General features: G+C 40.3%; 1 protein-coding gene across 1 annotated transcript in view; it reads right to left on the bottom strand.

Moving 5' to 3' along the window:
• Positions 1–11,156, bottom strand: part of LOC115365779 (prominin-2-like) — a 13,334-nt gene extending 2,178 nt beyond the window's left edge. The window contains exons 1-21 of the mRNA XM_030060933.1: positions 11,081–11,156; positions 10,120–10,368; positions 9,827–9,873; positions 7,989–8,197; positions 7,526–7,646; positions 7,134–7,197; positions 6,947–7,036; positions 6,371–6,555; positions 5,854–5,922; positions 5,444–5,507; positions 5,057–5,207; positions 3,907–4,065; positions 3,668–3,791; positions 3,216–3,304; positions 3,019–3,103; positions 2,733–2,879; positions 2,528–2,599; positions 1,424–1,513; positions 944–997; positions 704–784; positions 549–617 (exon numbers count right to left, since the gene is read on the bottom strand). Coding sequence (XP_029916793.1) covers positions 549–617; positions 704–784; positions 944–997; positions 1,424–1,513; positions 2,528–2,599; positions 2,733–2,879; positions 3,019–3,103; positions 3,216–3,304; positions 3,668–3,791; positions 3,907–4,065; positions 5,057–5,207; positions 5,444–5,507; positions 5,854–5,922; positions 6,371–6,555; positions 6,947–7,036; positions 7,134–7,197; positions 7,526–7,646; positions 7,989–8,197; positions 9,827–9,873; positions 10,120–10,342 — 2,193 coding nt within the window. The 5' untranslated portion in view covers positions 10,343–10,368; positions 11,081–11,156. The remainder of the gene's footprint in view (positions 1–548; positions 618–703; positions 785–943; positions 998–1,423; positions 1,514–2,527; positions 2,600–2,732; positions 2,880–3,018; positions 3,104–3,215; positions 3,305–3,667; positions 3,792–3,906; positions 4,066–5,056; positions 5,208–5,443; positions 5,508–5,853; positions 5,923–6,370; positions 6,556–6,946; positions 7,037–7,133; positions 7,198–7,525; positions 7,647–7,988; positions 8,198–9,826; positions 9,874–10,119; positions 10,369–11,080) is intronic.
• Between the last annotated feature and the right edge of the window lie 1,175 nt (positions 11,157–12,331).

The raw sequence follows: 12,331 nt of genomic DNA, 5'->3' as shown, positions 1-12,331 counted from the left end.
GAGAGAGAGAGAGAGAGAGAGAGAGAGAGAGAGAGAGAGAGAGAGAATAGATTCAACAGAGAAAACAACCACACAAAGTCTACTGAAGCACTATAACTGGTATGATGTCTTGGAGATCATTTATCTGTATGAGCTATAGACAGTTACAGTGCAGTAATATATGAAGGAGACTGACATAAAATTTTCACTGCAAAAATGTCCCATCTTAAGAAGTTGTTAAATCCCATGTTGAGTCTTAAAATTATATTTGTTTTACAATAGAAAGGATTTTACATGTGGATAGATTTACCTAATTCTGCTTTATACTGAGGCCCTTTGCAACGACTCCAAAACAAGGGGAACTGCTTTGGAAACAAGTTGGATTATTGGACCCTGTTAGCAGATTTTGTCACTTGTTTTATTTAAATACAATTGAAAGAATGAATATGAGACATTTTTTGCAGGGACAGTGTGTTCCTGCAGCCCAGCACAGATCCTATGTCAACAATCCCGCGTGATCACATAAATGTGTGTTGTAGTGCTGTTTTCGGTGCTGCTGTTTCACCCACCGAACCCCGGGCCCAGTCCAGGTAGCGCAGCAGACATCGCTCAGCTTTGTCCAGGGTACACTGGGACACCTGTGAGAGGGGGGACACATGTTATTTCTCCAGCATATTCATGTTATGGAATTATCATGTACGATAAATAAAGCACTTTGCCTTACATTTGACACAATGTATGGAATCTGGGCCTGCATTGCTGCGTCAGTTTGGTTGCAGCTCGTCAGCGCTTTGTCAACATTATCCTGCAGGGAGGGAGGAAATGCATCATTTCCTTCAAATGAGTGTCTGTGACATGAAGGCACCCATTCTTGTTCATGCATGTCATGCATGCCTCCCACACACAACGCACAGCAAGGCACAGAGATACAGACACAGAAATGACTCAGCAGTTTGTGATGTACCTTGTACGTTCGGCTTATGTTCTTTAAGGCCATGACGCTCGCACTCATGTTTGCCTGAAGTGATCAAAAGATGGATGGTGAGGCACGCACAGTCCACATTTTGACATTGTAAAGATCAAATCAGCATATAAAAAATCAGAATCCCAGTCTTGTCACTTAAAGGGGCAATTCACACAAAGTATAAAAGGAGACAGAGATATTTTCCCAATTAGCCCTAGCAGTCTATCCATAAATGATCTGGATGTATCAACTGCACAAGAAGTAAGGAGGGACACATCTTTTTGTTTTGTATTTTGGGCGAACTGTTCCTTTAAGTTCCTTCATGCAGGCTCCTTATATATTTTAAAACTCTAAAACTGTTTCATTCAGCCTTCATGTGCTTTACTGCACCACAAAGCATTTTGTGATGAATCTGTCATAGGCATATGTCATATGATTGATATCTGTGTGTGTAAATTTGACTTGACACCAGGAACGTACTGCATCTGCCATCTGCTGGATCACCAGGCTGTGAAGGGATCGGGTTTCCACTGCTTCTTGTTTTAAGTCGATCTTAATCACAGCGTTCTCCTGCCAAAACACATGCACATGATTTAAATTAGTTTACCTGCAGTTCACGGGATTTGTATTTTTATCTTAAAAGAATCCACCAAGTTATAGGAAACTGGCCTGTTGGTTGACTCATTTGTTCATCATCCATGTGTCCCTTTGTTGTCCTGTGCTCACATTTTTATATTAATAGTAGTTTGCACGCTAACACAGACTACAACTACACCCCTTATCTAACAAGGAAGCAGCATTACATAATATTGCTTCCTGGTTACTTAACATTAAATGGTTGAACTACAAACACATACCACACCTACAAAAAGCAATAGATTAAGATGTGCATTTGTTTTAGGCATTAAAAATGCCAAAATACCTTGAAATCATTTAAAAATATAGTATTTTGTTAATTAATGAAATGTGTGCTTAGATTGGAGACTATCAGTATTCACATGAAATGGTGGAAGAAAAGCCCTGTCTCTGGAATGTAAGACATCCAGACCGTGAATAGGCTCCATGAAATCTTATTTACAGATAAAATTCTTCTGTGCCGTAGTGCACGGCACACTTAAACTGTCACACAGGTCTCGTTTGAGACCTAAGAAGTCTGGTCACACTAACACACTGACAATCTGTGGCAAAAGTGGCTTTTTATTTCTATGGATGGTGGAGCTCCTGAGGCCGCTGCTGTTGGGAGGATGAGTCAGTGTTTGATGGCTGGGAGAAGGTGCAAAGGGCCTGTTAGGCTACGTTGAGGAGCCACATTCTCTGTTTATGCACGGCTCCAGTGGCGAAGAGCAAGGAGCCAGAGATTCGGATCAGTACTGCTCAGAAGCCCTGGACCAGACTGTTCTAACCAGCCCGGCTCGTGGCAGTACAACACACCATCTGTTCATGAGTAACACTTAAAGAGCAGGTGCAGAGTTGTGCACACAGCCTAAAGAAAATCCATTTAGTCCGTTTGGGTCATTTTTCATTTCCTAATGTCTGGCAGCAGAATCAAAATCCCATGGTCAAAATTCACATCCCATCACTTACAGGCAGCTCTGCTTTTTCATCCAGTTCTTCGGCCAAAGCAGACAGATTTCTCTTCACCACTGGCTTGCTGAGCTGAGAGGAGACACCAGCGGAATGAGAAAAAAGCAAATTCTCAATTGTGATTACAGAAATAAGACTCACCTCCTTTTAAGAGCACACACTCGCATTCAACAATACAGGGAGACAGAGGTTTGCATCTTCTCACCAGCAGCATCACCAGGTCATAGTCGTAGTTTTCCAAGCCAATCTGTCTGAAGTCCTGCAGGCCTCGTCTGCCTTCATCGGGCAGCAGCCTCATGTCGCTGACCTTGATCCTCATGTCCTTCGTAGCCCCTCTGAATCCCTCTAGATACTAGCAAAAGTGAACATTTATCTTGTTTATTTGCTTGCCTTTTGCCATATATCAAATTATTAAAACTGTGTTTATTACTGCTGTATCATTAATAATAAAATTATTTTATAATTTATAAATATGACACTTAGACCAAGACCTTGGTGGTATTAAGGAAGTCCTCCAGGTCAAACGTTTGATTCATGTTCATGCTGTAGAACATGGAGTGTCCTTCCTTACAGCCTCTGCAAAAAAGAAACAGTGACAGTGCAGAAAGGGTCAAATGTGACACAGCTTTTTTGATGAATGACCTTGTTTAAAGAGTCATTTAGTCCGAGACAAACATAACAGACATACTGGTAGAGCGCTGACATGCTGGGTTGCGTGGTTTCACTGCCTTGACTGATGTTGAGACTGCTGAAAAGGCTCTCCTCCTTGTCCAGGAACTAGACAAGCCATCATGTTATTGCAAAACAGGAGTGAAACTGTGGACTTGTGACGAATTTAGCTTTTCAGTAAATAAGTAAATAATTCATAAATAACAAGTCCATCTATGAGTGATTAAATGCATAAACCCACATTTTATGTAGCTACTGCATGCAAATAGAGTATATATATGTATATGTATGCATGTACCACTGCATGCGCATATGTCCATGTTTATTTATGTATGTATTTATGTATGTATGTATGTATTTATTTATTTATTTATGATTTGCTTGCTTGTTCACTCTTTCCACTCATCGGAGAGCACAATAAATATGAGCAACAACTAGAATCAGGCTATTTTGTTTGAGTTGAGACCTTACCGAAAACAGTTGGCCACTGGTGAAACTCTGGCAGCCCAGGCTGTACGCATTTCCTCCGAAGAACAGAGTGACAAAGACCAAAGTGATGCAAAGCCAAGAGAAGGTGCAGGTCAAAATCATAGAGCTGTGGACAAAAATGAACAAAGACTTAAGGGACTCAAGTTAAATTCATCATTCTGTCAGCCTCTAATGAAGAGAGGCAGAAGAGGAAACCACCAACATGAAGCTGAACTACTTACACTTGGAACAGTGTGACTGCTGTTCGCTCCAGTCTTGTGTTTGGATAAGAGGAATAGATAGTCGGGTTGAAAAGCACAGGCAGGCCCAGGGACAGAGCCGCCACCAACAGCAGCACTATCACCAGTATCACAAAGCAGCATGCCACTGCTACCGCCCACCTACAGAGAGAGTCACAGGACACACTGCCACTAAGACAAAGAAATCACGTTTAGCTTACCGAATAAACATTCATTATTAAACTGGATCCAACGTGAGTTTTGGGCTTGTTTTAGGTGTGTTGTTATGTAAGAACTAGTTTCAATGAGTCATGAATGACAATGCATTCATTCCAGGGAACAAAGCTTTCAAAACCCATGCCAATCAGGAAATATCTTTCCAGTGGTACCAATGCTCCAAAAATACCTTTAAATTGAAACTCTGACTACTGGGCACTGAGAATTTAAAAGTTGGCTTGGTGGAATTTTCCCATCGCGCACACTGTGGAATTCAGATCTGGTGGTGAGGACAGATGTTATCAGACGTGCTGTGTGCCTTGTGAAATCAAATGCATCATCAGTGATTTCTTATCAGTCACATGGGTAAGGTTTGATTCACGTGGATGTGCTAACCAAAATAAATAAATAAATAAAAGCTGTTACGTATGTTCATTTATGAGAGAAGGTTTGCTGAAGAGGAATGCTGTTTTGTAGCAATGCCGTACTCGTATTGTATTGTTTCCTATCATATGTTACTGAACTTGCCTTGCCTCAGCATGAGTCTTTGTGCGCAAAAAGTGAGAGTAATATTTCTCTCCACCACCAAAGAGTGAACTGGAAGAGAAACCACTAGGAACAGGTGATAGTTTGACCATGAGATGGTTTGATAGATTTAGCATCAACTGCACGCCTGTCCAGTTTGTGCTGTTGTCATAGCCTGTAATCCTTCTGTGCTGGAGGAACACATATCCTTTGCGTCTATAAAACAAAATCTGCATTTTAGAGTTCTTCTAAAGTTCTCTACAGGTAACAGGTGAGCAGCTGCACTGGAGTAGCTGCCACTCTTCTAACTGTTAGGTAGGAGTGAACCAGACAAATGCTGAGCTGCACTAAAGTGTAATGTTTGACTGAGTCAGGTGGCTTTATGGTAGGGATGTGACAGTCTCAGAGTTACCTAATGTAACTGTAGCGGTAAACCGGTCCTTCAGAATGCCAGACGGTGGCTCTCAGCTGTGAGACAAATTCAGTGAAGGACTGCAGGGATGGGAAAGTCTGACTGGTGTTCATCAGCGTCTCCTGGGTCTTATCCAGTTCCAACAGGAGATCTGGTGGAAGACAATCAAACAGCAAACAAAGAGCAAAGAACAGAGAAACTATGAAGGACACAGAAAAGGCTGGAAACACACCTCGAATGTAGCATCTAATAGAAATAATATTTGTTGCCATAAAAATTCAGGCGTTCTCAGAGCATCATTGCCACTGAAATCTTAAGTAATGAATATCAGTTTCAGCAGATGAATATATAGCATTTCAGAAAGTGTATGATGTTCGGTCACCTCACCTGCTGTTGTCGGTGCAAGCTGTTCGGAGCAAGCCTGGGGAATTCCCTGCAGCATGGACTCACCCTGAAGCAAATATTTTCATCAGATTGACTGACTGACATACTCGTGGCACTGACAGCACACATAATGAAAATGTTGATTCATAAATCCTGAAAGTACAAACATCTGTTACACTGTGAATCTGTCAATAGTCCAGATAGGGAGACAGGGAGCGTTCACTCAGATCAAACTGAGCTTAGTATGAGCATGAGGAAGAAACTATAACTATAATGTTCTATCCTCGTATTTTTATACATTCAGCTGCAAACATTCAGGCTCCCCTCAGAATCATTAACCTTTGATCTAGTCTTATTTTTCCTCGTCAGCATCTTCATTACTTCATTATGGCTTCAGTACTAATCATGCTTACCTGTTCAGCAAGACCAGCAACATCACTTTTGGGCGGGAGTGAATCCAATTTGTCTTGTGCACTTGGGATCTGAAATGACCAGCCAAAATTGAGATTCATAAGACCTTATCATGAGGATATCCTGTGTCTCATTCCCTTCAGGCCAATGAGGACAAGTCAAATACCAGATTGGCTTGATTTCACTGTTGGCATGCAAGTCCCCATACGCTCAGGGCACAAAACAGAACTTTTATCCATACATCCATCAATTTCCATAACAGCTTATTCCCAGTCAAGTCAAATAGTGAAACTGGAAAATCAAAGCCAAAGAAATTGCTCATTAATTAGATGCACAAACCTGAACTTTGTCTTAAAGTACAGAGAAGAGGATTGCAGTATGAGTTCTGGCATCATCTGCAACCATGAACAACTGTGACCTGAGAATCTGTGGGTTTCCCTCAGTCCAAACACAAGCCCATTTCATTGTAACCAGTGTTGAGGTGTCTTTATTTGGCTCAAAATAAATCAGATCAACTACCAGTCTGTAGTCAGCATCAGTCTCCAGGTTAGTAGAGTCAGGAACATCACAGGTGGAGCACCTCCGCAGATTGTCCAGTCGGAACTGTAGCCTCTGCAGTCCATTCTGCAGGAGGCTGTGTCTCCTCTGTAGGGACAATCTCCTCATCTCAGTTATCGACAGGTGATCGATGGTTCCAGTAGCATCTGCAGGGGTACACAGAGACACCATGACTATACAGTTCTACACTTATGTCAGGAATACACAGGCTGTTGTTGTGGCATATGTCTCTTCTCCAGTGTTGTGGACTCTCACCAGCACTGAGTTATTTTTTGCTCGTTTTTAGTAGTGTCAGTATCTGCTGCGGAAATGCCATTGTTATGTGTCCCGTTTGCATTAGGCTTTGTCTGATTGCACAGTCCACAGCAGCCAAAGCATTCCACAAAGAAAGCAAGAAGTCCACACCCAGGAGCAAAGCCAGTGTTCCATAACACAAATCTACAGATTGGTGCGCATGACACAAAAAGCATGTGTTGTTCATGTCGAGCGAAGCACATGAGTCACGACAAAGAGGTCGTCTTCTGCAGCACAACACACCTTCAACAGCAATGGACAAATCCAAGAGAGCCTCCTGGGCATCACTGCCGAAAGATGTAACTATTGTTGCCCCAATGGTATCGTCGGCCTCTGTAAGGACAATATAACGCTGATTCTTTGATACATCAAAATAAAAATGGGAGATGAAGAGTTTAAATCAATTAATCACCCTTCTTTTTTTTATTACCCTGGATTGTTTTTGAGATTTCCTCTTTGGGAATGTTGTACCTGTCCAAAATGCTTTCCATTTTCTGGCAAAGAAAATAAAACAACAAATATTAGGGCTTGCATCTGACTTTTGACAGGAAGGTAGTGAGCACGGAAAACTAAACTATCCCTCCCCAAACACACACTTTGACTTGTGTACAAAGGTTCGCGCACACAACACACACACATACAAAGTCATACAAGCTTATACCACAGCCTCATAACTGCCCGAATTTCAGAATATTGTGGAGAGTGTTTGTGGAAAGTTGAAGTGACTTGTGACTTGATTATGGAAAACAAACAGCAAGGACTTTTCTCAGTGTAATAAAGATCATTTTAAAGAATATGGAGGTGTGTTGTGAGGTGTCAGACCAGAGGAATTGACTCTAGACTGTCCTCCATGATCCCGACATTAGTGCCTAGATGATGGAGCCCGGGTCTCATGTTGGTTTGGGTCGTGCTGTTGGTGCTGAAAGCCAGAATCACCCCGACCCTGCAGCCGCATGGAGGAAATGAATGAATAAGTGAATGAACGGACATTTTAACTCTCTTATGTTTGAGCACCTGCTTATTTCAGTTTCAAAATGAGGCAACAAACATCTGAAAAAAAGATACCATTTGTAGAAAACTCCCACTGGAATAACATATATACATATCTATCTATATCTCTATGTATCTGAGTCTCTACATAATACACACAGTATATCACAAATGAAACAACTATTGCTATTGTTGTGTTTTTGTGATCATCTACATTTAGTTCACTAGTCTGGCAATATTAGCTCTGATAAACAGTCTTGTGAGTAAAGTAACTAAACTGCACCGAGTGTCTTACAGGAGTAGGAGCGTGATGAGAATGAGGCTTCCAGACACTCCAATGTCCATATAGTAGCGTGATGGTGGCGTGGACGTGCTGCTGGTTATACATGCCTCCCGGCTGTGAAAATACCGCCAGAGCAAAACTCCACCAGCTATTGGCATGAACAGCAAGTAGAAGATTGCCAGGATCAGACACACCACGTATCCCGCCTCGTACTGCACCAGCTGCTCAGAGAAAACATAAACATCATTACCAAACCTACATTTACGTTCCCCCTCCCATCAGGGAAGAGCACACCTTGTGACATAAAGTCTTGCCTAAGTCTCAGTCTACGAATTAACTGTAAAGATGGCATGTAGTTATGAAGAAAATGTGTCATCGGAATGCATTTTATTACCACTCATGCTACTACCATGTTATTATTGCTACAACATTTTTCATTTTTGGAATGTCTTGATTATTGTGAGACATTAAATGTTTTAAGCTTCAAATATTCAAACTATGTTGCTACAGGTACTGTTTCAGTTACTTTACCTATTGCTTGAAATACTTGACTGAATGCATTACTGATTCAGCTCCTTCAAATGCTGCTTTATCTTCTTCAGCTTCAGTATTGCTTAACTAATTTAAGTCCTTCTTCATCTACTTTAAAATCTAGTTGAGGTTGCTGCACTTATAGGAGTTAAAACAATTGTTAAAGTAATTAGTTAAAGGAGCTGAATCAGTGTTTTTTGAAGCAGTATCTAGAGTAGCTGAGGCAGTACTTACTACTTCAACTACTTCACGTACTGCTTCGACTGATGCTTTAATTACATCAAATACTGCTTGAAATATTTCAACTATTTATACTTTTTCAAGCTAAAGCTCGCTCACTCAAGTTTTTTTCCGGAAAATATTCAAAAGTAGTGTCTGATAGGTTTTGGAGTGAATTTGGTTCACTTAAATGCATGGCCAGCTCTGTGTACCTGACATTTTTGAGGATAGCATCAGTAATCTGAACACTGCAGATTTTTACCCCTATACTGGTATTTGTTGATCAGTGCGAGTGTAAGACATCCACCAAGTTTGGTCCATTAACTCCTCCCCTGTCACGAGAACAAGAGCTTCACCAGGAGTGTGACTGTGGATGGATCACACTGGCATGGAGCAGCAAATCCCACTACATGGGTAAGAACCCAGACTGTCACTTTAAGGGGAGTTGGGGTCCTGATGGCATATCTATGCTCAACCAGTCTTTCTCTTAACTTGCATTTTAAGAAGACTACATAAATACAACCACAATGATAGTCCAGTCTGTATTCCATGAATGCTGTGTTGCATTTTGTGAGGCCATGTAGTTCACTCAGACTGAGAGCATCAACAAAAGGACAGCTTGTTATGATGCTACTGTAGTGGTTTCAGAGTCACATCTGAAAGTGCCTGTGGCTTCTGGGAGAAGAGAGTGTGTTTTGGCAGCCAGGGTTGGAAACTCCAAACCAATTCCTCCTTAAGTGTACATTGTGTGCACACTGTTCAATGAATGTTATGTTCCAATGGAGCCAAATAACAACAAAGGAATGTCAAAGCAATGATTCATAGATAATTGTAAAGATATTTCCAGCGATCAAGAAAGACAAGTCATGGTTCGCTGGCAGGAAAAAATTTCTTTTGTGCACGTCTTCTCAGAGCATGCAGAATACAACACAATCAGAGAAAGCATATTACGCAAGTGCTATGGCAAATGTCCAACTGGTTAGTAAGATGGCAAGTTACTCTAGCTGTTTTCATAACTCATGACTCATGTGATTTCTGCAAATTTTAAACAACTCTGTGGTTAATTGATAATTTTACACCGTAGTGGTAATTTCACATACCCTGGGAATGTCTTGTTGTTCATCCTTCAAGGCTTTAGATACAATATCTGAAATGTAAAAAAAAAACAAAACAGAATACAGCACCAATGTTTTGAAATACTTATGGGTCTGTATAGTAAAAACTTATTGTGACTGAAAACATGTTGGTGTAAGGTTTGATGTAAGATGGAGCAAAATGGAAAAGGAAAATAAGCTGATAGAGCACAATCTCTGAGCAGGATATCGTCCCTTTAATAGAAGTCTCTGCTTGCTCTGACTCAAAGCTATGTTTTTTTTTCTTAGTTCTCACTTACCTTCAGGGAAAGGATTTGGCTGCACAGCCTTAAGAAAAACACGAGCAAAGTTGTACAGGGGCTCCAGGCCATCAGAGGGCCTCGGCACCCGCTGGACTGAGAGTTGAGTGAGGGGGAGTGAGAGCTGGGTGCTGTTGCCATCGCTGAGGCAGGGTTGTGCTGACACTGAGGCGCTGAGCAGATGCACAGACACCCAGAGTAATCCGCCAAGCAGGAGTCGCATAATGCACTAAGGCCCCGCTGCGAGCCCTGCAAATGTAATCATAGCACGATGAAATTGAATAGGATGCCAAATCAGTGATGCCAGAGATGGCTATGAGTGAGACATAAGCTGCATCTGTACATCATTAACACAGTAGATGACAGCCATTATACCAGTCCACCAGTCACAACAAATGTTATTCTCTGAGGCTGCCCCATTAGCCTCCTGGTAGTTTTTATAAAACTATTAATACTAATACTATATGATATACATATATATATATATATATATATATATATATATATATATATATATATATATATATATATATATATATATATATATATATATATATATACATATATATATATATATATAATTTACTCAGCCTCATGATGTACAGCTTGACATCAATTATTTGCCATCAGCAAAAGGACTTTATCCTCTATTGTACTCTCTCTCTCTCTTTCTCTGTATAATATTCCTATATTCTTGAATGTCATGTTGCCATAAAACTCTTAACATTAACAAAAAAGCATTGTATATATTCAATTGGAAATTTATGCTGATTTTACTTTTTTTTTTTTTTTAATTAGCAAGTCAGAGTTACTCTGGCTTTATATATGGTACAATGATTCTTCTAACCAAACAACCCACAAAGACTCCTCTTTTTCCTCTGTATTTTCATCATAATCCAGAGCTACACTGACAAAAACAAGTGTACAGTACAGCAATAAAGATGTGTTGGCTTTATGTTACCTCTGCAAATAAATGGCTGCTCCTCTACAGACCAGATACTGTCCTCTCATTCCCCGCGGTGCCTCAGTCACACTGATGGATGCTCATCTAGTCTTAAACAGCATACCTGGGTGTGGGTGTTGAAAACCAGTTATTCAAGATGCTCTTATCAATCTTGCTTCATGCATTTTGCAGCTGCTCAACTTGACCCTGCCATTTTTGACCATATAAAGTATTTGCTCCCTGTGTTGTATTAGTGAAAGTATTGATGAGATTTCAGCCATAGAATGGTATCTGTAGTTAATGTCATTATACCACCAGCCTACAGTGTTTGCACTAAAATTTATATTGTTTTGTGTCATTTTCATGAGGTATCTCTGAAAAATGAGACAAAACATGTAATCTTAAACAAGATAATCCTGAGAAAAGTACTTTTGCATTTTAAGAATATAAAAGTACTCCCCACAACGAAGTGTGGTGATAGTTCAAACACATTCATAATGTCTTTCTGGCTGTCAGTTGGATGCTTTTTGAGGAAGGAGGAAGTTACCTCCAAAACTGTCAAGGTAAATAACATCCCTTAACTTATGTTTGACTAAAAGAAACAAAAAACGTCTTTTGAGGTGTGGTGATATCTAGGCTGACAGGACCTTTCTCACATTCAAGCACCACCAATCTTGTGGATCAGTGGAGATGACAAGTAAGTATGGCTGTGTGCAAGGTGTACTCAGACTAAATGTCTAACCGGAATGGCTGACAATGACTTCCCCCCACAGAAAACATACACAAAACAGCATAGATACCAAACATGATAAAACTGGCACCAGTTTAAAAGCCAGAAAATAAAGAAGAGGAAAAGAAAACCAAAGAGCTGAATAACTGACCCTTATGTAATGATATTTGCCTAGTGGATACACAACAATTAAAGTAGCACTGAAATAAAAATGACCTTTTCACCTTTTTAGCTCATTCCAGTTATTCTGTACACCTATTTTGACAATTAATGTTAAAAAGGACACATTTTCTTGTATTTTTATATATCAAAATGCCATTACCTCCTTGAAAACATTTAATACTTATTATGCCTTTGCACTAACTGGCCTAATGGGGGCACAATAATTAAAAGTTGCAACGTCAAACTTGAAATGCCAAAACATAATAAAATGCTCCTGGGTTTTCCAAGACTTGAGACTCCCTTGGGAATCGTAGAATTTATATTGCTTTGTAATAATATAGTTCCTGCTATCATATTTGCACATATGCAAATGGAAG

Source organism: Myripristis murdjan, chromosome 9 (assembly GCF_902150065.1).
Source record: "Myripristis murdjan chromosome 9, fMyrMur1.1, whole genome shotgun sequence".
NCBI classification, from domain to species: domain Eukaryota; kingdom Metazoa; phylum Chordata; class Actinopteri; order Holocentriformes; family Holocentridae; genus Myripristis; species Myripristis murdjan.
Note: the sequence above shows the minus strand (reverse complement) of the source record. Positions and strands in the feature narration are given on the sequence as shown.